This window comes from Jaculus jaculus, chromosome 1, assembly GCF_020740685.1.
Source record: "Jaculus jaculus isolate mJacJac1 chromosome 1, mJacJac1.mat.Y.cur, whole genome shotgun sequence".
In the NCBI taxonomy this organism is placed as follows: domain Eukaryota; kingdom Metazoa; phylum Chordata; class Mammalia; order Rodentia; family Dipodidae; genus Jaculus; species Jaculus jaculus.
In genome coordinates, this window is record NC_059102.1 from 144,363,547 (window position 1) to 144,391,534 (window position 27,988).

The 27,988-nt window shown below is 50.7% G+C and overlaps 1 protein-coding gene across 1 annotated transcript in view; it reads left to right on the forward strand.

Annotated features, from left to right (window-relative positions):
* The window catches only part of Hmcn2 (hemicentin 2), a 195,050-nt gene that overhangs the window by 16,301 nt on the left and 150,761 nt on the right, over positions 1 to 27,988 (forward strand). Inside the window, exons 2-8 of the mRNA XM_012952006.2 lie at positions 9,816 to 9,886; positions 10,863 to 11,021; positions 12,480 to 12,602; positions 23,076 to 23,247; positions 23,555 to 23,661; positions 24,764 to 24,884; positions 27,376 to 27,639. Coding sequence (XP_012807460.2) covers positions 9,816 to 9,886; positions 10,863 to 11,021; positions 12,480 to 12,602; positions 23,076 to 23,247; positions 23,555 to 23,661; positions 24,764 to 24,884; positions 27,376 to 27,639 — 1,017 coding nt within the window. The remainder of the gene's footprint in view (positions 1 to 9,815; positions 9,887 to 10,862; positions 11,022 to 12,479; positions 12,603 to 23,075; positions 23,248 to 23,554; positions 23,662 to 24,763; positions 24,885 to 27,375; positions 27,640 to 27,988) is intronic.

Consider the following 27,988-nt stretch of genomic DNA (forward strand, 5'->3'; position numbering starts at 1 on the left):
CAGGGTTCTGGAAAGGTCCAGAACAAACCACGTTATGCCCGGGTGTGTAGTCATGTCGGCAGCTGCTTCTGAAATGATGTTCCTGAATTGAGGTGTTGGGTAGGTGGAGCAGGGTCAAAACAAGACTGGGAACCGCATCCCAGACACAGGGGCCAGTCGAAACAGAAGCTCTGAGGCTGCAGGGCTGTGGCTCAAACATCTCCTTGAATGAACAGCTGAATGTTATGTTGATCTAGAGTTTTAGGCAAAGCAGGAACCCACTGGGTGTCAGGGAAAGGCCCTGGGTGGGAGGCTCTGAGGACACTTGGCTTCCCTGAGAGGGGACACAGGGGAAGGTTCTGTGGCTGGTTTGGCTCTGTGGACAGAGCCTTCCCAGGTGGCTCCTGTCCTAGTATACATGTTATTTGGTGGCACCCTATAGGGAGTCTCCTTGGCTCAGATTCAGGTTCAGAAAATGTCTGTGCCCTAGCAGATCAGCTGCTGCTTTCCCTGGTCCCTGCCTCCTAGAGACAGGACAAGCAATCATGGAGAGTGTGGGCAGATGATGGTGGCAGGATGGGGGGACCCTGCTGCAGCCCCTGGGAGTGGACGAGCCAGCTGCCCTTTCTTCTCAGGTTGAGTAGAAAAGCCTCCTGTGGAGACATGGACCTCAGCCAGGCAAATGGGGCTTGCATGCTGCAGGGCAGCTGAGTGGAGCCAAGGTCACAGGCTTACTTATCCCCAGGACCACTTGGCCCTGCTTTCATGGGCTGCACACCGCAGCTGCCCAGCTGTTTGCTCTTGCCGCCTTCAGTCACGCACCGCTCTCCTCTCCAGGAGCAGTGAGGAAGGGGAGTGAGTTCTAAGATTCTGCAGCCCTGAGCCTTGTTGACAGTTTGAAGCTAGGGTCAGAGTGACCCAGATTTCAGTCCATCTCTGCTGCTGCTTCTCCTCCTCCTCCTCCTCCTCTTCTTATTAGAATATGGTGGGCTGGAGAGATGACTTAGTGGTTAGGGCACTTGCCTGCAAAGCCTAAGGATCCAGGTTTGATTCCCCAGTACTCACATAGGTCAGATGCACAAGGTGGCACAAGTGTCTGGAGTTCGTTTGCAGTGACTGGAGGCTCTGGCACATTCATTCTCTCTCTCTCTCCCTCTGCCTGTTTTTCTCTCTAATAAATAAATAGATATGGCAAAATTCTTTCTCTCTCCCTCTTTTTTTTAAAGGGTTTAAAAAAATTTTTGGTTTATTTTTATTTATTTATTTGAGAGCAACAGACAGAGAAAGGCAGATAGAGAGAGAGAGAGAGAATGGGAGTGCCAGGGCCTCCAGCCACTGCAAACCAATTTCAGATACATGCATCCTCTTGTGCATCTGGCTAATGTGGGTCCTGGGGAACCAAGCCTTGAACCGGGGTCCTTAGGCTTCACAGGCAAGCACTTAACTGCTAAGCCATTTCTCCAGCCCATCTCCCTCTTTTTTTAATTGACAACTTCCATAATTGTAAAAAATATCCCATGGTAATTTCCTCCCTCCCCCCATTTCCCTTTTGAAACTCCACTCTCCATCATATCACCTCCCCCTCTCAATCAGTCTCTTTTATTTTGATGTCATGATCTTTTCCTCCTATTATGATGGTCTTGTGCAGGTAGTGTCAGGCACTGTGAGGTCATGGGTATCCAGGCCATTTTGTGTCTGGAGGAGTATGTTGTAAGGGATCCTACCATTCCTTTGGCTCTTACATTCTTTTTGCTACCTCTTCTGCAATGGACCCTGAACCATAAAAGGTGTGATAGAGATATTTCAGTGCTGAGCATTCCTCTGTCACTTCTTCTTAGCACTATGGTGCCTCCTGAGTCATCCCAAGGTCACTGGCATCTGAAAAGAGAAGGTTCTCTAATCAAAAGTGAAAGTAGCATTAATATATGGGTATGAGCATTAAGAGAAGTGCTTAGGGCTGGAGGCATGGCTTAGCAGTTAAGGAAGGCATTTGCCTGCAAAGCCAGAGGACCCAGGTTCAATTCTCCAGGGCCCACATTAGCCAGAAGCACAAGGGGGCACATGTGTTTGGAGTTTGTTTTTAGTGGCTGGAGGCCTGGGCATGCTCATTCTCTCTCTCCCTCTTTCTCTGTCAAATAAATAAATAAATATTTAAAAAAAGAGAGAGAAGTGCTTACTGGGCAGTTTGGTGAGCATAGTATATACGTTTAGCCAGACAGCAGCAGATGTTACACCCTTAGGGCTTATGACTACCCCTGCTGTAGGTTTTTAGTATCAGGGATGTATTCCCTCCCATGGAGCAGGCCTCCAGTCAAATTATAGAGCAGTTGGTTTCCCCCATAACAGACATGCCACTATTGCACCCGTTGGCTCATTTGGCCTGGCTGGCCAAATATAAGGCTTGCAGTGTCCACTGTTGGGTATCTTCACTGGTGATTTTTCTCTCTCCCATTGAATTGCGTGCAGTGTGGCTTTTTCCTTTCCTTTTATTTTTTTTTTCATTTGTTTGTTTTTGTTTTCTGAGGTAGGGTCTTGCTCTAGCTCAGGCTGACCTGGAATTCACTATGTAGTCTCAGGGTGGCCTCAAATTCACAGCAATCCTCCTACCCTGTCTCCCGAGTGCTGGGATTAAAGGTGTGCACCACCATGCCTGGCTCTTTTTCCAGTTTTCTGTCAGCTGGTCTATATGGAGGAGGTTTTCAGCTCAGCTCCAGCAGTATTTCTCAGTGACCTTGCAGCCTGAGTATGTGGTCTTTAGTAATAGGGTCTTACCATCTATTCCTGGTGGAACCAAGGGCCTTAGCAATGGCCTGTAATATTTTGGGGGCATCAGGGACCTCCATGGCCAGCAACTCACTGGAAGGTATCCCATTCCTGGCACTGAAAATTTCCTAGTAACAATCTGTTGCTCCTGTGTCCAAAAAAAAGTAGGTTTCCATATTATTTATTTATATCTTCTTAGGTTTTGATTAGCCCTCCCTCCACCTTTCCTTTACTCAATCTCTTCCCCTAACCTCACTTAGGCTTTTTTTTTTTTTTTTCAAAGTAGGGTCTCACTCTAGCCCAGGCTGACTTGGAATTCATTATGCAGTCTCAGGGCAGCCTTGAACTCATGGCCATGGCAACCCTCCTACCGCTGCCTCCCAAATGCTGGGATTAAAGGTGTGTGTCGCCACACCCAGCTAAAATTCTCTATCTCTTTTTAAAAATATTTAACTTATTTGGGCTGGAGAGATGGCTTAGTGGTTAAGGCATTTGCCTGCAAAGCCAAAGGCTCCTGGTTCGATTCTCCAGGACCCATGTTAGCCAGATGCACAAGGGGGTGCATGCATCTGGAGTTCATTTGCAGTGGCTGGAGTCCCTGGCATGTCCATTCTCTTCCTCCCCACCCTCTGCCTATTTCTCTCTCTCAAATAAATAAATAAACTATATTTTAAAAAATTTTTAAAAAATATATTTTGCTGGGCGTGGTGGCTCACGCCTTTAATCCCAGCACTCGGGAGGCAGAGGTAGAAGGATCACCATGAATTTGAGGCCACCCTGAGACTATATAGTTAATTCTAGGTTAGCCAGGATCAGAGTGAGACCCTACCTTGAAAAACAAAAACAAAACAAAACAAAACAAAAAACAAATATGTGTGTGTGTGTGTGTATAAAATACTTATTTGGGAGGAGAGAGAGAATGGATGTGCTAGGACCTCTTGCTGCTGCAAACTCCAGATGAATGTACCACTTTGTGCATCTGGCTTTATGTGGATACTGGAAAATTGAACCAGGGCCGGCAGACTTTGCAAGCAAATGCTTTTAATTGCTGCACATCTCCCTAGCTCCTCTACTGTCCCTTGAAGTCACTTTGTTTCTCAGGGCCTCAATTTTTCTGTTTTTGTTTTTGTTTTTCAAGGTAGGGCTTCACTCTAGTCCAGGCTGACCTGGAATTCACTATGTAGTCTCAGGGTGGCCTTGAACTCATGGCGATCCTCCTACCTCTGCCTCCCAAGTGCTGGGATTAAAGGCATGCACCACCATGCCTGGCTCAGGGCCTCAATTTTGTCACTAAAATGGAAGATAATGAAAGACTTCATGGGGTTGGGGATGTGCTTGCCTAGCATGCACAAGGCTCTGGGTTTGAACCCCAGCACCACATAAAACCAAGCATGGTGGTATGCGCCTGTAAACCCCACACTTGGGAGGTGGAGGCAGGAGGGTCAGGTGTTCAAAGTCATACCCACTTACATAGAGAGTTCAAGGCCGGTTTCTAGGTTTCTGTGTATGTTCAGATCATTTGCATATAAAATAAAATGTATATAAAAATAAATCAAATCAAATAAAAGCAAACAATAAAACATGTAGTCATCAACAAAATGACACTTCCATCACTCTCACTGCTGTGCTTTGAGTATATACCCCCAAACTGTGGAACCTGGGCTGGGGATGTGTCTCAGTGGGTACATTGTCTGCCTGGCATGCCTGAAGCCCAGTTCAATCCCCAGCAGTACATAAAAAGGGGAGTGGTGGGCTGGAGGGATGGCTTAGCAGTTAAGGCCCTTGCCTACAAAGCCAAAGGACCCAGGTTCGATTCCCCAGGACTCATGTAAGACAGATGCATAAGGCGGTGCATGCATCTGGAGTTCATGAGCAACAGCTGAAGGCCCTGGTGCACTCATTCTCTCTTTCTCTCTCTGTCTCCCTCTTTCTCTCTGAAATACATACATAAATAAATAATTTAAAAAGGGGGCAGTGGTGGCACATACAATACTGGCACCTGAGGGGTGGAGACAGGAGTCTGAGGTCATCCTTAGCTACATAGGAAGTTGCAAGCCAGCCTGGGGCTGTATATGACCCTGTCTCAGTAAACGAAATACAGGGCTGGAGAGATGGCTTAGTGGTTAAAGCTCTTGTCTGTGAAGCCCAAGGACCAGGTTCAACTCTCCAGAACCCACATGAGCCAGATGCACAAGGTGACAAGCATAGAAGGTCACGCATGTGCGCAAGGTGGAACACCCGTCTGGAGTTCAGTAGCAGTGGCTAGAGGCCCTAGACTGCCAATTCTCTCTCTCTCCCTCATAAAATAGACTAAAAACCAAACAACAACAACAAAAAAAAAAAACCCACTATGAAAGCAAGTGCTTTAATGGCTGAGCCACCTCCCCAGCCCTCCAAAACACTATGGAACCTTGATTCCTCAAAGCATTAATGTGGGTCAAAGGGGGAATGGGTTACTACTGTTTGTGCTGGACTGAGTTAGCTCTCTGGGGAGTGCTCCTTGTTTTGAGAATTGGTTGCTTTGCAGTAAGCCCATCTTCATACTCGTCTCCCCCATGTGCCCACTCTCCCTTCTGCCATGTGAGCCTGCGTATGACCCTCTCCAGAGGCTGAGCAAGTGCTGTGCCAGCCTACAGAACTGAGTCAAATAACTCTCCCTTCTTGATAAATCGCCCAGTGTCCAGTGTTCTGTTATAGCAACAACAACAAAATGGACTAAGACAGTCAACAGCAATTGCTTCAGCCACAGTGCCTGGGGACATGCGTGCCAGGTGGCTGGGGCTTCTCACCCAGACAGGACAAGAGGAGGAGGAGAGGGCTCAGAACTCGCCCTGGGCTGGGCTCCAGCAGGGACAAGCTGAGTGCACTGCCCTTGCGCCGCCTCGCTCTGGGTCCCTCCGGAAGATGGGTCCGGGGCTCCCTTTTCTCAGGGAGCTTTGGAACAGGGAATGATGATGGCGCAGCAGGGTGAGAAACGAGGACGGTGGCCGCGGCCAGTGCTCACTAGTGACAGCGTGACATCTGTCTCTGCCTCTGCCTGGAGGGGCTAATGGGTGGGCAGCGGGCGGTCCCTGCGCACTGGGCCCATTCCTGGCACCCTGAAAGCTGGTCTTGTCCCAGAAATGATGGGATTGAGCACAGCAATCGGCAACCGTGGCAGGCTCAGTGAAGGGAGGACATTCACAGATCTGAGTGTGCACACCTGTGTGAGCGTGGGCATATGTGTGCACACTGTGGAGGGGGTGAGGTGAGGAGGGGGCTGCTCTGGGGTGACGTGGTCTCCAGGGGCACATTCCTCAGGGGATGGGCTCTTTCAGGACACCTTGAGCAACAGAAGGCAAGTTCCCGAAGTTCACCTTCCGCCTGAGAGCGGTCCTGATAGTAGACGTCTCATTCCAGTAAAGTGACTAGAAACGAACAATGAGAAACTACGAGAAAAATAACAGAGGAAATGACCAGAGTTGCCAACATTTGATTTGTCAAGTACAGCTATGAAAAAGTAAACTTGCCAAGCGTGGTGGCACACACCTTTAATCTCAGCACTCAGGAGGCAGACGTAGGAGGGTTGCTGTGAGATCGAGGCCATCCCGAGACTACAGGGTGAATTTCAGGTCAGCCCGGGCTACAGTCAGGCCCTACCTGGAAAAACAGGACAGAACAGAACAAAACAAAACAAAAAAAGTAAACTCAGTAACTCCTTTTTCCTTCCATTTAAAAAAAATTTTTTTTTAGAGGTAGTGTCTCCATCTAGTCCAGGTTGGCCTCAAACTTAGAGAGATCCTCTTACCTCAAGTTCCAAAGTACTGGGATTAAAGTATACCCCCCCCACACCCAGCACAGGGAGAGAGAGGGAGGGGGGAAGAAGAAGGAGAGAGAGGTGGGGGGGGGGGAGGAAGAATGGGTGCGTCAGGTCCTTTAGCCATTGCAAATGAACTCCAGATTCATTGTGTATCTGGAATTACATGGGTACTGGGGAATCAAACTCGGCTACTTAGGCAAGCACCTTAACCACTGAGCCATCTCCCCAGCTTCTCTTTTTCTTTTAAAAATTGTAATGTGGTCGGGAGTGGTGGCACATGCCTTTAATCCCAGCACTCAGGAGGCAGGGGTAGGAGGATCGCCGTGAGTTCAAGGCCACCCTGAGACTACATAGTGAATTCCAGGTCCGCCTCGAAAAACCAAAAAAAAGAAAGAAAAGTAATGTGGTGCGTGTGTGCATGTGTGCATGTGTGTGTGCATGCATGCCTGTGTGTGTGTGTGTGTGTGTGTGTGTGTGGTGCCCATATGCCTTCCTGTGCGGGGGGTGGGGCTGGCTTGCAGTGACCAAAGTGGAATGTCAGGTGACCTGCTTCATTGCTCTTTGGTCTGGTCTTAAAGGCAAGCCCAGCAGACTGGCCATTAAAAAATATTTTATTATTTATTTATTTTATTATTTATTTATTTGAGAGAGAGAGAGAGAAAGACACAGATGGCGGGGGGCAGATAGAGAGAATGGGTGCACCAGGGCCTCTAACCACTGCAAACAAATTCCAGATGCATGCACCCCTTTGTGCATCTGGCTTACGTGGGTCCTGGGGAATTGAACCAAGGTCCTTTGGCTTTGTAGACAAGTGCCTTAATTGGTAAGCAATCCCTCTAATCCCCCCATTTTTTTATGTGAGAGAGCGAGAGCAAGAGAATGAGAGAAAGAGAGAGAGAGGGAGGGAGAGTTGGCATGCTAGTACCTCTAGCCATGGTAATAATCCAATTCCAGACGCGTTTGCCACCTATTGCGCATGTGCAACCTTGTGCACGTGTGTCATCTCATGTCTGGCTTATGTGGGACCTAGAGAGTCAAATATGGGTTCTTAGGCTTCGCAGGCAAATGCCTTCCCACCTAAGCTATCTCTCCAGCCCCCTTGGTCTTGTTTTGAGCTACAGTCTCTATGGAATCCACAGCCTGCAGGGCTCTGAAGGTTCTCTGGGTCTCTCCTCCCTTTGGGGGCTGAAGTTACAGGTATGCATGGCCACACCCAGCTAGTTATGTGGAATCTGGAGATTTGAACTCTGGTGGCTTCAGGCCCTCATTCTTTTTAAAAAATATTTTATTTTTATTTATTTATTAGAGAAAGGGAGAGAGTGAGAGAGAGTGAGAGAGAGAGAGAGAATGGGCACACCAGGGCCTCCAGCCACTGCAAATGAACTCCAGACGCATGTGCCTCCTTGTGCATCTGGCTAATGTGGGTTCTAGGGAATCGAACCTAGATCCTGTGGCTTTGCAGGCAAACGCCTTCACCGTTAAGCCGTCCCTCCAGCCCTCAGGCTCTCATTCTTGTATAGAAAGTGCACTTAGCCACTGAGCCATTTCCCCAGCCCCTCAACTCCTTTTCCTGTCCTCATCCTGCTGTGGAAAGCCAAGCTACTCCATCGCCACCCCAGTGGAAGCATGTAGACTCGGGCTGGAGGCAATTGCTCCAACTGCAGAGTTCAGGATCTATCTCCATGTACCTCTCACTTGGAGGGTGGGGGTATCTTATGAAGTCACTGATTCTGTATGCAGTCTCTTTTATTGGGGCTGGGGAATCGAACCCGGGGCCTTAGGCAGGTGCTGTAACCCTGAGCTTCAGCCCCAGGCTGTGTGCAAAGTCTTCCAGATGCCTTTGCCATCACCTAGCCAGTGCGGGGGGGGGGTGCAGTCTAAAGAAACCGGGGAAGCCACGCCTGAGACCACGAGGGCACCGAGATGAGAACGCGGCTCTTTATCAAAGCTGGGAACAGCAGGACAGGGTGGGGTGAGGCCATTCTTCCATGCTAAGCCAAGGAAATACTTTGTAGCCATTAAAAATGATCTTGGAATGAGGAATCTTTTGGGAAGCTGCTCACACTATGTTCTATGAAAAGAATCAGCTTCTAAATAGTATATTGAGAGGCTGAGGAGATGGTTTAGCAGTTAAAGATGCTTGCTTGCAAAGCCTGCTGGTTCGGTGTTCAATTCCCCAGCACCCATGTAAAGCCAGATGCAAAAACTGGCACACATGTTTTCAGGCAAGACACCCTGGCAGGCCTACACACACACACACACACACACACACACACACACACACACACACGTACATTTGTGTAAATTAATCAAAAAAATAGAAAAAACAGTATGTTAGGATTGGGGAAATGGCTTAGTCAGCTAAAATGATTGCCTTACAGTCATGAGGATCTGACTTTGATTCCTAAACCCTACCCCAAAAAAGCTGAACATGGTGACACATACTTGTAATCCTAATGCTGGGGAAGCAGAGACACGTAGATTCCTGGGGCTCACTGGACGGCCAGTCTAGTCTAATTCGTGTGTTTCAGGCCAGTGAGAGATCCTGTCACAACACCCAAGGTTGTCCTTTGGCCTCCATATGTGTGTGCACACATGTGCTCCCGCATACACACAGGGATACACACAGACACACACAGACACACACACACACAGTCAGGTTATTATAAATCACTAAAATTTTATTTATAACAGTATACATTTTGTAAGCTATATTTATACACCTATTTATAAATGTAATATTTGAAGGTTATAGACAAAATTAAACAAATCTCTCTGGTTGATAGAATTATAGGCAGTTGTGGTCTCTTCTCTTTCCTGCATGGCATGCTGTGTTAGTTACTTTCTCATTGCTGAACCAAACGATTGACAAGAAGCAACTTCAGGAAGGAAAGGTTCATTCTGACTTGGAGTTTGAGTGGATACAGTCCATCAAGGCAGGGAGGACGTGGCGGCCGGAGGCGGCTGGTCACTCTGAGCCTGACACTACATCAAAGGTCCTTGTGGGCCTATGGGCTTTCCCTTGCTGCTCATGTGAAGTATGTAGATGGAACTTCTAGAAGGCTTCATGCTTATTGCTATCCAGTGTTGAACACTTGCTGTGTGGTCCAGAACAAATCATTCCATCTTCCCAGCATCCCTGTCCCACCAAGGGCAAGAGTGGGTGGGATGGAAGCGTCGGTGGCGGGGAGAGGGGCTCTTAGGGGACTTGCTCATGGTCTCGTCCCTGTGCTCTCTTTGGGCTCAGCCTACCTGGGACTCTCTCTTTCCACAGATATTGGCCCGGTGACCCTCACGGCTGACCCAGTGGTGTTTCAGAGGGCGCTGAGAGAACTCTATGTTCAGGTGGGATGCCCTGGCCCTGCCAGTGCCCCTGGCCCTGCCCATGGACCCACTTGACCGTTCTTCTTAGTTCATGGCCGAGGTCAAGGTCTTTGTCTCAACCAGGGACCAAGATATAGGCCTGCTCCCTCCTGGACCTGCATGACCAGCCTCTCGGCTCCGTGGCTGGCTCCGCCCCCTGGAGGCTCCTCTAAGAGGCCCCGTGCCTGGCCTGGAGCAGGTGCTCGCTATTTAGTGAATGAGTGGAAGGGGAGGCATTGATCCTAGTTGAGGGCATATGTGGGGACAGCTCATTTCAGACCCCCAAGCCAGGCTTAGCCTGGGTTATGTGCCCATGGCCACCCGGCAGCTCTGCCTTGTGGAACTTCTGAGTCCTTGTCTGTCCTTTTCCTGCCCACTGAGGCCACTCGCTACGAGAAGGCAGGGACTCCCCAGGTGGGTGTGGTTTTCTGGTAGATTTGCCCAGGGCTGGGAATGGACCCCATCCCAGCACGGGGTTCAGTACAAGTGAAGGAAGCTTTTTCCCATGAAGTGGTCACTTCATGCCAATCCAGCTGCCGCTTGCTGGGCGTGCAGACCTGGGAGACCACACTCTCCAGACCGCTCCCTGCATGGACAGCAGGAGCAGGTTATTCTGAGGGCTTGACTCCAGGCAGGTCTCCTGGGCTGGGCCTTTATGCCTTAAGCTGCCACAGGGTCCTGGGGCTCTCATCCTGTCCCTCTCACTAGTAGTACTTATTGCTGCTTGCTCCCCGCATTCCACGGTCCCCACACCAGGACCCATGTCCCTCTCCCTTTGGCGAGCGAACGAGTAGCTTGTCTAGAGTCACAGGAGGACGCACGCTGGCAGGGAGAGACCGAGGCTGTGCCTGACCCCTGGCTGGGGGACACTGAGGCACTTGAGGATTCTGGGGCATCTCTGGGTGCATCCTGGGTGGAGGAGGCAGGTGGCAGCTGTTGACACGCCTCCATCCTCCAGGGAGGCGGTGACTGTCCCGAGATGAGTGTGGGGGCCATCAAAGCGGCCGTGGAAGTCGCCAACCCCGGCTCTTTCATCTACGTGTTCAGCGACGCCCGCGCCAAGGACTACCAGCGAAAGGAGGCGCTGCTGCGGCTCCTGCAGCTGAAGCAGTCACAGGTGAGAGTGGCCATGGGGACAGGGGTGGGCAGCCCCACAGGGCAGCCTTAAGCTCCACTTGGAGAGGGAAACCCAGCTTGTCTCCTGCAGCCCCCGGGTCCAGGCTGTGGTGAATGGCAAGTGTGTTTGCGAGGCTGGCTCTGGGTGCAGAGCGCGGTCTCACGCCCTGTCAGTGCTGGTTCATCCATCTTCATCCTGGCCGGGTGCTGCGCCTGACCTCTGCGGCTCAAGTGTCCTTGCTGTTGCCTTGGGTTTCTGAGGACGCATGCCACAGGGGATTTATGTCACATGCTTTTTTTTTTAATGGACGACTTCCATAATTATAGACAATGAACCATGATAATTCCCTCCCTCCCCTCACTTTCCGCTTTGAAACTCTGCTCTCCATCATACCCCCTCCCCCTCTCACTCAGTCGCTCTTTTATTTCAATGTCGTGATCTTTCCTCCTATTATGATGGTCTTGTGTAGGTAGTGTCAGGCACTGTGAAGTCATGAATATCCAGGCCATTTTGTGCTTGGAGGAGCACGTTGTAAGGAGTCCTACCCTTCCTTTAGCTCTTAAGTTCTTTCTGCCAACTCTTTCGCAATGAACCCTGAGCCATGGAAGGTGTGATGGAGATATTTCAGTGCTGAGCGCTCCTCTGTTACTTTTTCTCAGCACTATGCTGCCTTCTGAGTCATCCCAGAGGTCACTGCCATTTGAAAAGGGAAGCTTCTCGAACCAAAAATGAGAGTAGCATTAATATATGGGTTTGAATATTAAGAGAAGTGCTTACTGCGCAGTTTGGTGATCATAGTATATACATTTAGCCAGACAGCAGCAGACATGACACCCCCAGGGCTCATGACAACCCCTGTTGTAGGTTTTCAGTATCAGGAATGTATTCCCTCCTATGGAGCAGGCCTGCCGTCCAGGTAGAGAGCGGTTGGTTTCCCCCATAACAGACACACCACTACTGCACCCATGGGCTCATTTGGCCTGGCTGGCCAAATGTAAGGCTTGCAGTGTCCATGTCACATGCTTTTGCTTCAGTGGCTGGGGATGGGAGGCAGGCCAGGCCATATTTTGCACTCTAGGAGAAGAGTTCTGCTGTTCTCTTGTCTAGAATATTCTGGGATTCTACAAGGTTCTCCTAATTGCAGCTTCCCAGGGGCCACTCAAAGATGAACACACTTCTGTGTGCTTTGCTGTGGACGTCATCCTACCTACTGGGGGAGCACCAACTGTGTCCCTGGCCCCGAGGGAGCACTTGTCCCGCATCAGCTCCTCCTCCCCATTTGCTGAGCACTCTCGTCACTCCCATCTCTAGATCGATGGCCTGAGTCCCAAGAGGAAGAAAGGTTTCCACCTCCCAGCAACATGCTCACACTGGTTGGGGCCCCTGCTTCTCTCTCTCCCCCTTGCAGTGGGTGGCCCCCAGAGGTCGCGAGCCAGGCTTTGTGTGTCTGTCTTGCAGGTAGTCTTTGTACTGACGGGTGACTGTGGTGACCGCACACATCCTGGCTACCTGGCTTATGAGGAGATTGCCTCCACCAGCTCTGGACAGGTGTTCCAGCTAGGCAAGCAGCAAGTGACAGAGGTGAGTGAGTCCCAGGAGAGAACAGCTCCTCTCCCCTAAGCCTGCGGTGATGTTGGCAGTGTGTGTGATGGGGTGGCTTGGCGGGGTGATGTCATCTGACTGAGCCTCACCCCCCCTGCACCCCAGGAAGGTACACCCTGCAGGTAAAGAGGCTGATGCTTGGAGTAGCATCCTGGGGTCCAGCCCAGCTCCCATGGTGGGGTGAGAACTCAATACATTCTTTTGTTTTGTTTTTCAAGGTAGGGTCTCGCTCTAGCCCAGGCTGACTTGGAATTCACTCTGTAGTCTCAGGGTGGCCTTGAACTCATGGCTATCCTCTGACTTCTGCCTCCCAAATGCTGGGATTAAAGGCGTGAGCCACCACGCCTGGCTAATAAATTCTCACGAAAGAGTGAGCATGAGGTTTCTTCTGCCTCCTCTGCAGAGGCAGGGAACCTTCCTGAATCTTGTGCTAGGGAACAGGGAGCCACAGGGGACTGAGATGCTGGGGACCTGGCAGGATGGACTTTCTTGGCCCTGTGGCCTGGGGGAGGTGCCACCTTCTGGATTCACCCAGTTATGCACCAGGCAAATGCCCCCTACCTTGCTCTTGGGCCAGGTATTGGGCACTTGCCCTCCAGGCCCTAGTGCAGATTTCCCTTGGCCCTTCGTTCCTCTACCATGACTGTCCTTCCCTGTGGTGCAGACCTCGCTGCCGTGTAAAACAGAGCAAGGAGACCCACTTCCACGCTGTAACCCTGGCAGTGCAAGCCACCGTCACCAGGTCCCTGCATTGTCAGCTGATGCCGCAGCCCGTTTTCTTCTTCTTTTTTAATAAATATTTAATTTTTTTTTTATTTGAGAGAGAGAATGGACGTGCCACCGCAAAGAAACTCCAGATGCACGCACCACCATGTGCATCTGGATTTATGTGGGCACAAGGAATTGAACCTGGGTCCTTAAGCTTTGCAGGCAAGCGCCTTAAGCACTAAGCCATCTCTCCGGCCCCAGCCTGCTTTCTTGAGCCTGTATGAGCTAACCCAGAATACCGCAGGACCATCCCTCGTCCCCAGCACACACACATACAGCCAGTCTGATCTGTCTTTTGTCCCCGAAGCATATCCAAACGCTTGTCAGACCCTCTGCCTGAGTTTTCACTTTGTCCCTTCTCACTGCCCTGCCAGCCTCTCCTTCGCTCTTCTTACCCCAGGGCCTTTGCTTCTCCTCCCCAGGCTCTGCTAAGATGTACCTGTAGAGGTCTTCCTCACCTGCTTGCCACAGTCTCCCAGCTCTCTTCACCGCTTTACATAATCGTCATTTTATGCTTGTGTGGCTATTTAATGTCACTAGGCAGTGAGCTCCCTGAGGGCTGGGCCACGTGGGTCCTGTCTGCCACTGAATCTCTACCACCTCAAGCAGCTAGCCACCCAGGCATAGTGGGTACCAGGAGGCAGCTTGGGGGGTGGCAAGCGTGGAGTCCCTTGTTCCTGTCGCCTTGGGAAGAGGAAGCTGTGAGAGGCGGCACCTCCAAGGCGGGCTGGTGGCCTCTAGGACAGGGTTTCGTGTATATTTATGAACTGAGAGCATCAGCCTCGGGGGCCGTGTTTAGATTAGCGTGCCTGGCTCCCTGTTGATAGATGATGTTTATGTTTCCGTGCGACACAGCAGGCTGTATTTTTCTGGCATGTCAGCCTGCCCTGGCACTGAGCCCCAGGCAAGGATGAGAGAGGCATTTCGGAGTGGAGGCACAGCTTAGACCCTGTTGCTGGGGAAAACTTTATAGGCAGAATGACTTAGAATCTTGGTCCGAATCAGATGCGGGCAGCTCAGTCAGGTTGTGGAGAACAACTTGCCCAGGTGGGTCTCTCTCCAGGCAAGGGCACCCTGTGTGAACCACCAGCTTTTTGCCATGGGGGAGGGATAGTGGGGAGGAGCCTGACTTAGTAGGACCACTGACGGCCTGGCCAGGCTGCTCTGGGTGGTGGCTAGGATGTTCCTGGGCACGAACTCCTCATGCCTTGGATCTGGCCCCTTCCAGATGTTCCAGACACTCCATAAGCCTGGGAAAGTGGCCGGGGTAGCCAAGGCTGCGGTCATTCCCCACGGGAGCCCAGCCAGCAGGGTTTTAGCTGGGAGAAAGCCTCCTCAGAAGTTGCACCATCCACCTTTCCAAAATCATCCCATGTGGCGTGTTCTCTTGCACTCATTTACTAAGCACTCACTGTGGGCACCGGGATGGAGGAGGGCTCACTGCCTTGTAGCCCCTTAGCTCTTCCTTGTTGTGAGCTTGGTTTCATATTCATAGGTTGCAGAAGTCCCCTTTGGAGTTCCATGGTAACCAAGAAAGGCGAGGGTTCACTTCCTTAAGAGAATTTGGGGCTCTGACCTCCCAGGATAGACAGGGGTAGGAAGGTAGCCTTAGGCCTGTTCCAAAGGTGGCCGTTGTTGATCAAGACTTAAGACAGGACCAGAGGACTCCCTTTGCCCCAGGTGTGACACCCACAGGATCTGCCCAACACAACCTCCAGCATACTGTCACTGGCCTCAGTGATGTGGGCGGGGGAGGGAGAGATGGGGAAGGGTCAATCGAGCTGGAGATGGCCCAATCTTGCCTTAGGAAAGCACTAGGAGAGCACTGTCCCCCCCGTGTCCTCACCCCCAACACACGGTCCAGTTCCGTCAGTTCTGGGGTGGCAGGATCCATCCCTTGTCCAGCGGCAGCTGAGTCTATGTGACAAATTGCTCAGGCTCTGTGCACCTGCTGCGGGGAGGGGTGGCCTGTCTTTTAAGACCCAGGGTGGGGTTCTGACAAGGTGGTTTTGGCTAGCGAATCAGAAGGGCCAGAGGTGACCTTATCATGGGCTCCTGGCAGTGGCAGACGGGTGGTGGTTGAAAGCGGGACTCCCAGCAAGATGAGGGGGAGACCTCAGTTCTGCAGCTGCCCAGTGCCCAGGCCTTAGCTCTGCGGGGTGTGAGTTCCCCAGGACACAGCTGTATTAATGGGAGCCCCTCTCTCATCTCATAAGGATGAAGGAACAGTACTGGGCCCGGTGCCGGGCACCCAGTAAACCTTGTTTGAGTTAGCTGCAGCTAAATTCCCAGGCTTCCATTCCATAGGCACCCCCAAAAGAGAAGGGGCACCCTGGAAAGAATTCTCAGCAAGGCAGAGCTGGGGAGAGGAGCTGGGGTCCCCCAAGAGCAAGGACAGAGCCCCTAGACTGGGGTGCTCTCTCTGTCACTCTACGCCGAGTCCTCAGTTTCCCAATCTGCAGTTGTGAGGAGGTCTATTCTTCCTCCTGGTCCCTCTGTTTCCTAGGCCGCCCTGGCTGTCGAGTGTCCTGGAAGGGCCCCTAGAGCTGACCGATCTGCCAGGAGGGGCCGCACGGCTGTCATCTGGCTAGGGAAGCAGCCAGATTCCTTCCTCTCCATCAGCGGACCAGAGCTGAGCACGGGTGCATGGCTGACTCCCAGGCCCTGCCCCGGGAACATCTGGAAGCTATCGGGTTGGCCAAATAAACAGGGTGCTTTGCTTAATGAAGCCACTCTGCTCCTCAGGCTCCCCGATTCCGCTCTGGAGCCCCCAAAGGCAGCATCAGGCCCAGGAGGCCTTGACCCTGGGGCTGGCCCTGCAGGGGAGGTCTGGCTTTGTTATGAGCAAGAGGGTCATATCCCAGCACACCCTAGGGCAGACTGCCTCGTGCTGGGGTTATGAGGGTGTCGTGTCATGTCCCGGCCCTCTCTGTGGCTCGGTAGCCTGAACTTCTGGGCATCTTCACTCCAGCAGACATGGTAGCCCACTTGTAATGGCCCTTTCAACACAGTGGCGGGTGTGGCGATTGTCCCCCTGGGGCTGTTGTCTCCCACTGGCAGCTTCGCTTAGTCAATGTCACCTGTGGCCCACCAGGCCTGGTCCAGGGCTATCGTGCCCTGCTGTCTTCCTGGTCCCTGGTACCCTTCTCCAGCTGAGAGCTCTTGGCAGTGGCTTCTTCCATTCACCCCCACATGGACAAGGACCCTCATGCCTTAGCCAACCCAGGTGGAACCTATTCAAGAGACTGACTCAGAAAGCGATGCAAATATAGAAGGGTGGAGTAGTTCCAAGTATGAGAGAGAGAGAGAGAGAGAGAGAGAGAGGGGAAAAAAAAAAAACACGGCTGAATTCTTATCCTGTGATAACCAAAATCTTGCCACATCTGTTCTAGCTCAGGCTGAAAGAAAGCACACTCTTTTTTTTTTTTTTAATTCTCTGACAAATCTTCCATTTCCCTTCCCTTCTGTGGAAAACCACATGGTAGGCAAAGCTGTAGAACCGTGATTTAGAGGCAGAATGGCCCACAGGTAGTGTGCAAGATGCTCTTATCTTGCACCTCAACCATAGCAGACATTGCTAATCAATCAACTTAAATTGAATGTGGTTTCATATTTTTTCTTCAAACAGCATTGCTGGAAACCATGTCCAGTTGACTGGTATTGGCAAGCAGTAGTCATACCCAGGTGTATATTAAAGCTGTGGCATACTTGTCATTTTTTAAAATGACTTTTAGTTTTTAAAATTGGTATGAGAAATTTTCAAGATATAGAAAGGCAAAAAGAGCATAGCTACCAACAATTCAGCAATTATAGACATCTTCTTATTGTAATTTTTTTATGAGAGAGAGAGAGAGAGAAAGAGAAAGGGAGAGAATGGGCACGTTAGGGCCTCCAGCCACTGAAAAAGAACTACAGATGTGTGTGCCACCTTGTATGCATGTGTGACTTGCATGCTTGCGTCACCTTGTGAGTCTGGCTTATGTGGGACCTGGAGAGTTGAACATGGGTCCTTAAGCTTCGCAGGAAAGTATCTTAACCACTGAGCTATCTCTCCAACCATGAAGACATCTTTAAAAAATATTTATTTGAGAGAAATAGAGAGAGGCAGATAGAGAATGTGCATGCCAAGGCCTCCAGCTGCTGCAAACAAACTCTGGATGCATGTGCCACTTTGTGCATCTGGCTTATGTGGGTTCTGGGGAATTGAACCATGATCCTCTGGCTTTGCAGGCAAGTTCCTTAACTGCTAAGCCATCTCTCCAGCCTTGTAGACATCTTTTTTTCTTTATTTATTTCTATAGTTTTTGCTGGACCATCACATTTTATCCATAAATAGTTTAACATGTATTATTCATTTTATCTTTGTCTACTGTGAGTTTTTTAAACATATTTTTTTCTTGGTAAACCAATGAGCTTATTGGAGTCACTTATCAGAGCATAGTGACTCTAAGGCAGTGTCATCACTGGAAAACCCACCTGAGCATGGGCGGTGACTTAGTAAAGCCACATTGCTAGTGCTTCCTACTCACCTTGCAGGCAGTTCCACAAAAGAGTCTCCTCTTCGCTGGTGATTGCTTACTGCTTCTGTGACATACAGTATTTTTTATCTATGTGTGTGGTGTGTACATGTGTGAGGGAGAGACAGTGAGAGAATGATTGGGCCCACTAGGGCCCTTTGCTGCTGCAAATGAACTCCAGGTGCTTGTATCGCTTTGTGCTTTACATGGATACTGGGGAATTGAACCCTGGGCCAGCAGGCTTTGCAAGTTAACACCTTTAGCTGCTGAGCCATCTCCCCAGCCCCTACTGTGAGGGCTGATGGTGACTGTCACCTTGACTTAAATCACCTATGAGGGAGTACATAGATTAGGTGAGCCTCTGGGCATGCCCGGGAGGGATTATCTTATTAGGTTAATTGTGGTGGGAAGGTGCACCTTAAAAGTGGCAGCATCATTTCATAGGTGTGGGTGGCATCGGAAAGCTACCTGGGTGGCAGCATTCATCTCTGTCTGCTTCCTCACTGTGGATTGAATGTGAGCAGCTGCCTCAAGCTCTCGACACCGCGCCTCCTCCGCCGTGGCGGACTGAAATCTAGAATACACCCTTATTCACTTTAGCTGCTTTTCTATTTTTTTTTTTTTTTGAGGTAGGGTCTCACTCTGGCTCAGGCTGATGTGGAATTCACTGTGGAGTCTCAGGGTGGCCTCGAACTCATGGCGATCCTCCTACCTCTGCCTCCCGAGTGCTGGGATTAAAGGCTTGTGCCACCACGCCCGGCCTGTTTTTCTATTTTTTAAAAATATTTATTTTATTTCTTTATTTGAGAGAAAGAGGTATACACACACACAGATAGGGCTTCTAGCTGCTGCAAACAAACTCTGGACATGTGCTCCATCTTGTGCATCTGGTTTACATGGGTACTGGGGAATCAAACCTGGGTCCTTAGACTTTGTAGGCAAGTGCCTTAACTGCTAAGCTATCTCATCAGCCCTTAAGCTGATTTTAAAAAAATATTTTATTTATTTTAGAGAAAGTCCAAAGAGAGAGAGAGAGAGAGTGAAAGAGAGCATCAGGGTCTCTAGCCATTGCAAAGGAACTCCAGACACATGTGTCACCTCGTGCATCTGGCTTTACTTGGGTACTAGGGAAATGAACCCATATCCTTAGGCTTTTCAGGCAAGTGCCTTAACTGCTGAGCCATCTCTCCAGCCCCCTTTAGGCTGATGTTTTGTCAGGTATTTGGTCACAGCAACAAGAAGGTAACTAATACATTTTCTAGGATGGAACCCAGGGCCTTGCTCCCGCTAGGCAAGTGCCCTATCGTTGAACCATCCTAACCCATAATATTATCTAATATTATTGATAAAGTTTCTGTAATAGTTACTTTGTTATCATGATGCGACCAGAAGCACCCCAAGGAGGGAAAGGGCTTATTTTGCCTTACACTTCGAGACGATACAGTCCATGATGGCTAGGAGGCATGGCAAGCCAGCTCTTCACAGAGATAGGAAGCAGAGCGCAGACAGGAAGTGGGGACAGACTAGAAAACCTCAAGGTTGCCCCAAGTGAGCCACTTCCTCCAGCAAGGCTCCACCTTCTAGAGGTTTCCACCACCTTCCCAAGCAGCTCCGCCAGCTGGAGGCTGAGTAGTCAAACACAGGAGCCTGCCAGGGACATTTCACGTTCGAGCCACAATAGCTCCCTAGTGTGACCAGCTCCGTGCGAATTTCCCTAGCTGCCTCACGTGCTTTCTGAAGCAGTTTTTATGAAATCAGGCTTCACTTAGTGTTGTGCCTCTTGGTTGGTTGTTCAGCCCCCTTATAGCTGGAGCCATCTGCTGTTTTTATAACACCAAGTTGCTGAAGAGGCTTGGGTTTGCCCCATGTTCTGGATTCATCTGGTTGTCTCCTCATGGTGTCATTGCCACTTTCCCTTGCCTGTCATTTCCTGACTCACCCGTGTTGGTCCCAAGGCCTGGGTTAGGCAGTAGCTGGTGTGCCTGGAGGAGGCATTCAGGGTTGGCACTGCATGACATGGAGGCGCAGACAGCATCTGGTTGTCCTGCTGCTGCTGACGACGAGCTGGGTTGCAGGTGAAGGTGGTAACAAGCAGCTGTCCCCGTGGCGAGGCCATGTTGTCCTCCACCCCCCACCCCCCGCGCGCCCACCATGACTCCAGCAGCCTGTGGGGTGACACTCGGGCTCCGTGTGGACATCCAGTCCTCGTCAATCTTTCATCTGGTGGCTTTTAGCATCCACCGACTATCCTTGCCCAAAATGATTATTTCATTAGGGGTTGCAAAATGATAGTTTCCTAATTGCATCATTCCCTCCACATTTATGAGTAAGCACTCTTCCAGCGGGCTTTGCTCTCTGCAGGGATGCTCTGGTCTCTGAGTGTGATTCATGCCGGAGAGGCAGGGCTCTTTCTCCCCAGCTGAAGTGGTGGCAAGGGAGCTTGCACTGTTTTAATTTTAATTATTATTTTTATTTTTGCAGTACTGAGGATGAAACCTAAGGCCTTATACATGCAAAGTGAACACTCTACCACTAAGCTATATTTCTAACCCCGTTTTAATCTTGTCTCCTTTTTTTTTTGTGGGGTGGCTAGGGTCTTCAGTGAGCAACTTAAGATGACCTGGAACTCATGATCCTCCTGCCTCAAGAATTCCGAGGGCTGGGATCACAGGCACACAGCATACATACGATCCCATGTGTCCCAGTTCAAATTATTCTCTCCTCAGCTCTAGCCAGCGACCATGTCTTCAAGCTGGGTCCTGTGTCCCTTTGGTATCTCCTCATTTTGTCCTTGAGATCATTTTTGGTTGGTAGAATAACCCATTGTCCCTGGCTTCCCTTGTAACCTGCCTGCCCTAGACTTGGAAGTAGCCATTTCTCCAAGGAATCCTGGGGGCATGGGGATGGAAAAAAGTGGAGCACTAGTGGTGATCGTGGTCGTGAGACTTGGGGTATCTATCATCTATCTATCGACCTCTCGGTCTCTATCTATAACTAACTATTATCTATCTGTCACCTGTCATCTATCAATCATCCATCTGTTTATGTATCCATCTGTCTACCAGCTACCTGGCTATTATCTATTTCTCTTATACTATCAGTCCCCTATCCATTATCCAGCACCTGTTTATCTATGCTCTCTCTATCTTATCTGTAGCTTCCAAGTCAAGTTCACAGGCTGGGAAGATGGCTCAATGGATAAAGTGCTTGCCTCTCAAGCATGAATACTTGGCTTGGATCCTCAGGCCCCACATAAAAAGCTGGGAGCCATGCCCAGGGTCCAATGTGAAAGAGGTGGCAGAAAGAATGTAAGAGCCAAAGGAAGGGTAGGACTCCTAACAACGTGCTCCTCCAGACACAAAATGGCCTGGATACCCATGACCTCACAGTGCCCGACACTACCTACACAAGACCATCATAACAGGAGGAAAAGATGATGATTGAGAGGGGGAGGGGATATGATGGAGAGTGGAGTTTCAAAGAGGAAAGTGGGGGAGAGGGAGGGAATTACCATGGGTTATTTCTATAATTATGGAAGTTGTCAATAAAAAATAAATATTAACAACAAAAAAAGCTGGGAGCCATGGCAGCCTTCTGTAGTTCCAGTGGGCTGACTGCAAGATAGGAGGTGCAATTTCCCAGAAACTCTAAGCGAGCACAGCAACAAACACAAGAGAGCAAGATGGAGAGGGACCCACCATGGGTGAGGTGGAATGGCAAGGACTGACCGGGAAGTGGCCTCTGGCTTCCGCATGCGTACGGTGGCACACGTGCATCCACATTCACGCATGTGAACACATATGGACACACACACAAATTTCATATGGCAGATTCTTTTTTATTATTTTATTTTAATTTTGTTTTTTTCAAAGTAGAGCCTCACTCTAGCCCAGGCTGACCTGGAATTCACTATGTAGTCTCAGGGTGGTCTTGAACTCACGGCGATCCTCCTACCTCTGCCTCCCAAGTGCTGGGATTAAAGGCGTGCGCCAGCAAGCCTGGCTGGTTATTAATTTATTTTTGAGAGAGAGAGACAGAGACACAGAGAGAGGGAAAGAGAGAGAATGGGTACATCAGGGTCCTTCAGCTGCTGTGAACAAACTCCAGATGTGTGTGTCCCCTTAGGAGCATGTGCAACATTGCACACTTGCTTCACTGTGCATTTGGCTACGTGGGGCCTGGAGATTCGAGGCTGGTTCTTGGGCTTCACAGGCAAGCACCTTAACCACTCAGCCATCTCTGCAACCCTCATATGGCAGAGTTTTAAGAAGTATCAGTTGTGTTTACTTTTAAAAATATGTTTATTTACATATCTGAGGTAGAGATAGAGAGTATGGCATCTTCTTCCCGCTGCAAACACACACCAGACACCCGAACCACTTCGTGCACCTAGATTTCCGTGAGCACTGGGGAATTGAACCCAGACCACCAGGCTTCATAAGCAGCTGAATTAACCACTAAGCCATCTCTCCAGCCTCATGTGGAAGATTTTTCTTTTCTTTTGAGACATGTTTTCATTTAGTCTAGACCTGCCTGGAACTTGCTATGTGGTCAAGGACGACCTCGAACTCCCGATCCTCCTGTCTCTGTTTCCCAAGTGCAGGGATTATAGGCGTGCGCCATCACACGGTTTCCACCTAGAGTGTCTGGTCATACACTTGACCTCCCCCACACACCTCGGCACCTCTCTTCTCTTCCATTTGTCACAAGAGGAAACCTGTGAGCTTCCCTTTGGGTGCTCATGGTGGTGCATAGAGGGCCATCACACCCTGCTGGGAGGGGAGCAGCCTGGGGAGGCCCCTGGGGGCTTGGGGATTCCATGTCTCCCCAGAGGCTGCAAGAGGGTTTCCTGGAGGAGGTGGTGGGGCCAGAGGCAGAAGCGGGAGAGCGCTGTCCCTGCAGAGGCGCGTGCTCATACTGCGCCCTCACACCTGTCCTCTGGTGGCGGCCTGGAACCCGTGGAGGCAAGGAGGGTAGGAATGCAAAACAGACCTCGTGCAGAACAGTGGGCCTTGGGGTGACCTTAGGACACCCAAACAGCTTGTTTGTCCCCAAAACCCATGGAGGATGTAGAATTTGTATCCAGCTGGAAGCTAGTCGGGGATCTGCCTCAGGTGGGCCAGACATGCTGAGCCCTGGGGACAATGTGGCATCGGGTTTCCCTCAGGTGCTGAAGTGGGTGGAGTCAGCAATCCAGGCCTCCAAGGTGCACCTGCTGTCTGCAGACCATGAGGAAGAAGGCGAGCACACATGGAGAATCCCTTTTGACCCCAGCCTGAAGGAGGTCACCATCTCACTGAGCGGGCCGGGGCCTGAGATTGAAGTCCGGGACCCACTGGGTACGTGCCCAAGGGGCTGCTGCCTCTGTGGACCCAACACTGAGCCAGAAACTAAGGATGGGACAAAAAGAGGACCTGGGGACAGGGGCATCAGACCCAAGGTTCCAGGAAGAAGGCTGTACCGTGAGGAGGCGACACCATGTGGCAGAGAGAGGAGGCCCGTGGAAGGCTATAGGCAGTCAAGTGTGTGTGTGGGGGGGCGGGTATTAAAATCATGCCAGTACTTTTGTCAGTCCTGCAAGTCTGAGGCTGATGTTGGCGGGCCATGAGTTGACTGAGGTCTGAGCAGTTTCTGGGGTTTCCGCAGGGCGGATCCTGAAGAAGGATGAGGGCCTCAACGTACTCCTCAACATTCCAGACTCGGCCAAGGTCGTGGCCTTTAAGCCTGAGCACCCTGGGCTGTGGGCCATCAAGGTAGGATCACTGGGTTGCTGGGTGGAGCCATGCCCCTCCTTCCTCCCTGGAGAGCCTGGAGTTGTTGTGGGTGCCGGAGTGTGGATGCAGGGAAGTAGGCATAGCAACAGGGGTAAATGGGACCAGGAGCACTCTGCTTTGCAGGAGTGAGGAAGTGGAGTGGCTTGTGACGATCTTGGGAACACTCAAGAGGGACTTGGAGAAACAGCTCCTTTTTTCAGAGGTGGATAGTGAAGTTGGGGGGGGGTTCCGAGGGACAGGGCTGGCAGGGCACCTGCTGTATTTGCAAGGTGCTGGAAGCCAGGGATGGAGAAAGTGGCCTGGCATGGCTCTGGCCGCTGCCTGGAAGGGCCTGACTGCACACTTCTGGGGTACCACCCAGGAGCCAGGCATCAAGGCGGCTGCTGTAGGAGAAGGGGCTGCCCCGACCACCTGCCTTTCCAGACTTTAGCATCTTCTCACTTTTGCATATGTGGTGGATGTGCATGTGTGTGTTTGCATGTTGCCATGTGTGCCAGTGCACCTGCACATGCGTGTATGGCTATAGGTCAACAGTGGGTGTCTCCCCATGTATTTACATGGGTGTACTTATGTGGGGGCCATAGGTTGACAGTGCATACCTTCCTATTTATTTACTGCTCTCCTCTTTATTTACTGAGGCAGGGTTTTGCGCTTGAACCCAGGGCTCATGGATTCAGCTAAAACCCTGGGGATTTCCCTGGGCACTGGGGTTAGAGGTGGGCTGCCACGTCTACCTGGCACATATGTGGTTACTGGAGATCCAGATTCTGGTCCTCATGCCTGTGCGGCAAGCATTTTATCCACGGAGCCATCTCCCCAGCCCCCGAATCTCAGGTTCTTTTAAAGGCCAGAGCTAAAGTGTTGGCAGGGGTGGTGAGGCAGGGAGTTAGACAAGCAGGGGACCAGGCAGGGTGACGGAACCTCTAGAATGGTGAGGAGATGTGAGCAGGCTTCCGAGCCTCACTTACAGAGCAGGTAAGTTGTTCCCACGTCTGCAAAGGCAAGGGAACTCTGGTGTAGCTTCGGGGCTGGGGTCCTGGAGATCGCCATCCTTGGTGACATGGATCGGAACATGTGCTAGGTCTACAGTGGTGGCCGCCACTCAGTGAGAATCACGGGCATCAGCAACATCAATTTCCGAGCCGGCTTCACCACGCAGCCCTCTCTGGACCTGAACCACACCATCGAGTGGCCTTTGCAAGGTACCTGTCCTGAACTCCGCAGATGATGCTGGCTTTGGGAGGTCTGCGTGTGCCTATAGGATGAGCCCCATCGTGGTGAAGTTGTACCATTGGCTTAGTCCACAGAGATGAAATTTTAGCACTGTGCTAGTGTCCTGTTTTTTTTTAACTCTCCAATTAAAAATTAGTTATTTGGGGCTGGAGAGATGGCTTAGTGATTAAGCGCTTGCCTGTGAAGCCTAAGGACCCCAGTTTGAGGCTCGATTCCCCAGGACCCAAGTAAACCAGATGCACAAGGGGGCACACACGTCTGGAGTTCGTTTGCAGTGGCTGGAGGCCCTGGGACACCCATTCTCTCTGTCTCTCTGTGTGTCTCTTTCTCTGTCTGTCATTCTCAAACAAATAAATAAAAATGAACAAAAATATTAGTTATTTACATGTTTTTGAGTGTGTATGCCAGTATTCATGCTTGTGAATGCACAACAGGGCCCCTGCCTTTATAAGCAAATGGCAGACACCTGTGTCACTTTTTGCATCCAGCCTATGTAGGTGGCTTAGGAATTGAACCTAGGCTGGCAGATTTTGCTCTTAACCACTGAGCTATCTTACCATCCCACAAAAGGTTTTTCAAAAAAGAAAGAAAAAAGGGAGTCTGGGGAGATGGCTTAGTGGTTAAGGCACTTGCCTGTGAAGCCTAAGGACCCAGGTTCAATTTCCCAGTAACCACGTAAGACAGATGCGCAAGGTGGCACATGCGTCAGGAGTTCGTTTGCAGTGGCTAGAGACCCTGGCATACCCATTCTCTCTCTCTCCCTATTTCTATCTTTCTCTCAAATGAATAAATAAATAAATTTAAAATAGACAAAAAGGCTGGGGATGTAGGTCACTGGCTTCCTCCTCGGCACTGTGAGGAAGGAGTAGTAGAAGAGAGAAAAGAGGGAAGAGAGGGAGAGAAGTGGAAATAGTAGAAAGTGTTTGGCACTTGGCCTGTGTGCAGGGAGCAAGGTGTAGGGAAGTCCATGACTAATTGGTCTTTGCTTACATGGACCATAACGAGCGGCCAGCACATGCCAGTGGCTGACCACAGGGAGCTTCCAGTACACACCATTGGCTGGACTCAGGGAGCAGCTGTTGGATGCCATTGGTTGACAGCAGGACATTCAGCACACACAATTGGCTGACCAGAGAGAGCAGTTGTAACATGCCATTGGCTGATCACAGGGAGCATCCAGTACACACCATTGGCCGAACACAGGGAGCTTCCACTACACACCATTGGCTGAACACAGGGAGCTTCCACTACACACCATTGGCTGATCACATGGAGCATTAGCTACACACCATTGGCTGTCCACAGGGAGCATCCAGTACACACCATTGGCTGTCCACAGGGAGCTTCCAGTACACACCATTGGCTGTCCACAGGGAGCATCCAGTACACACCATTGGCTGTCCACAGGGAGCTTCCAGTACACACCATTGGCTGTCCACAGGGAACTTCCAGTACACACCATTGTCTGTTCACATGGAGCATCCAGTACACACCATTGGCTGTCCACAGGGAGCATCCAGTACACACCACTGGCTGTCCACAGGGAGCTTCCAGTACACACGGTAGCTGACTGCTGTAACTGGCAGTAAGCCAGCACTGACAGACAAGGTGGTCCAGACGCCCCAGGGCATTTACATTCTTCTCTGCCCTCTCCAGACTCAATGTCTCAAACATGACAAAGGAGTGCTCAGGCCACAGCAACCACACCCACAGGCTCCTGTTAGTCCTGGCTGAGATAATTAAAAAAAAAAAACAAACTATGTAAAAGGAGAAATCTGACCCAAGTTTTTTTTTTTAATTTATTTATTTGAGAGCGACAGACACAGAGAGAAAGACAGTTAGAGGGAGAGAGAGAGAATGGGCGCGCCGGGCTTCCAGTCTCTGCAAACGAACTCCAGATGCGTGCGTCCCCTTGTGCATCTGGGTAACGTGGGACCTGGGGAACCGAGCCTTGAACCGGGGTCCTTAGGCTTCACAGGCAAGCACTTAACCGCTAAGCCATCTCTCCAGCCCTGACCCAAGTTTTTAAACAAACTAAGAAAGTGGCAAAATCTGACTCCAGTTCTTCATCTTCAGTGAGAGTGTGAAAAGTCCCACCTTTCCATCAAGATGAAAACGAACCACAGCTGAGCAAGGGAGAAGTAGGGTGATTCCAAAGCCGGGCCATACCCCTCATCTGACAGCCCTGTCCAATAACTGCCAGCACCAGGGCCAATGGGGTCTAGGAGATGCTAGTCTTTTCCCAGTTTCAGCCCACCAGGGTCTGCGCTTGCAGAGGAAGTTATGTCTCTCTCTGGCAGTAAGGGCTGGATGGACATTTCAGGACCATGGACAGTAGCAAGGCCCCTCCTTCCTCTCCAGGCACAGGGAGCGGTAGGTAAGGGAGGAGGCCCAAACAGGCTGTATCCCAGAGGGGCGGTCTCACAGCCAAGCACCTTGTTTCTCACTGTCCTTCTGCAGGGGTGCCCATCTCCCTGGTGATCAACTCTACGGGCCTGCAGGCACCTGGCCACCTAGACTCGGTTGAGCTCTCCCACAGCTCAGGGCGCACGCTCATGGCCTTGCCTACACGGCCCCTTTCCAATGAATCCACTCATCAGCTGTGGGCTGGGCCGCCCTTCCATGTGCCGCAGGAACGCTTCTATCTCAAGGTGAAGGGCAAGGATCACGAGGGAAACCCCCTTCTCCGTGTCTCTGGAGTTTCCTACAGTGGGGTGGCCCCAGGTAAGTGATTAGTTCATGCAGAGTCCAAGGTGTTTCTGGAAGCCTGCCCTGGTCAGATTAGATTAGGAAATGTTTATGCACAGCTGTTCGCTGTAAGGGATCATGCTGAATGCTGAGAGCTACTTCGAATGTGGTCCTTGGACCAAGGGTTTGGAACAAAGTCATCCATCCATCCATCCATCCATCCATCCATCCATCCATCTACCCACCCACCCACCCACCCATCTACTCACCCACCTACCTACTATCCATCCATCTACCTGCCTAACTACATGTTATCCATTCATCTATCTGCCCACCTACCTATACCTTTTCATCCAATAAGCTAGCCATCGATACATTTAAATAT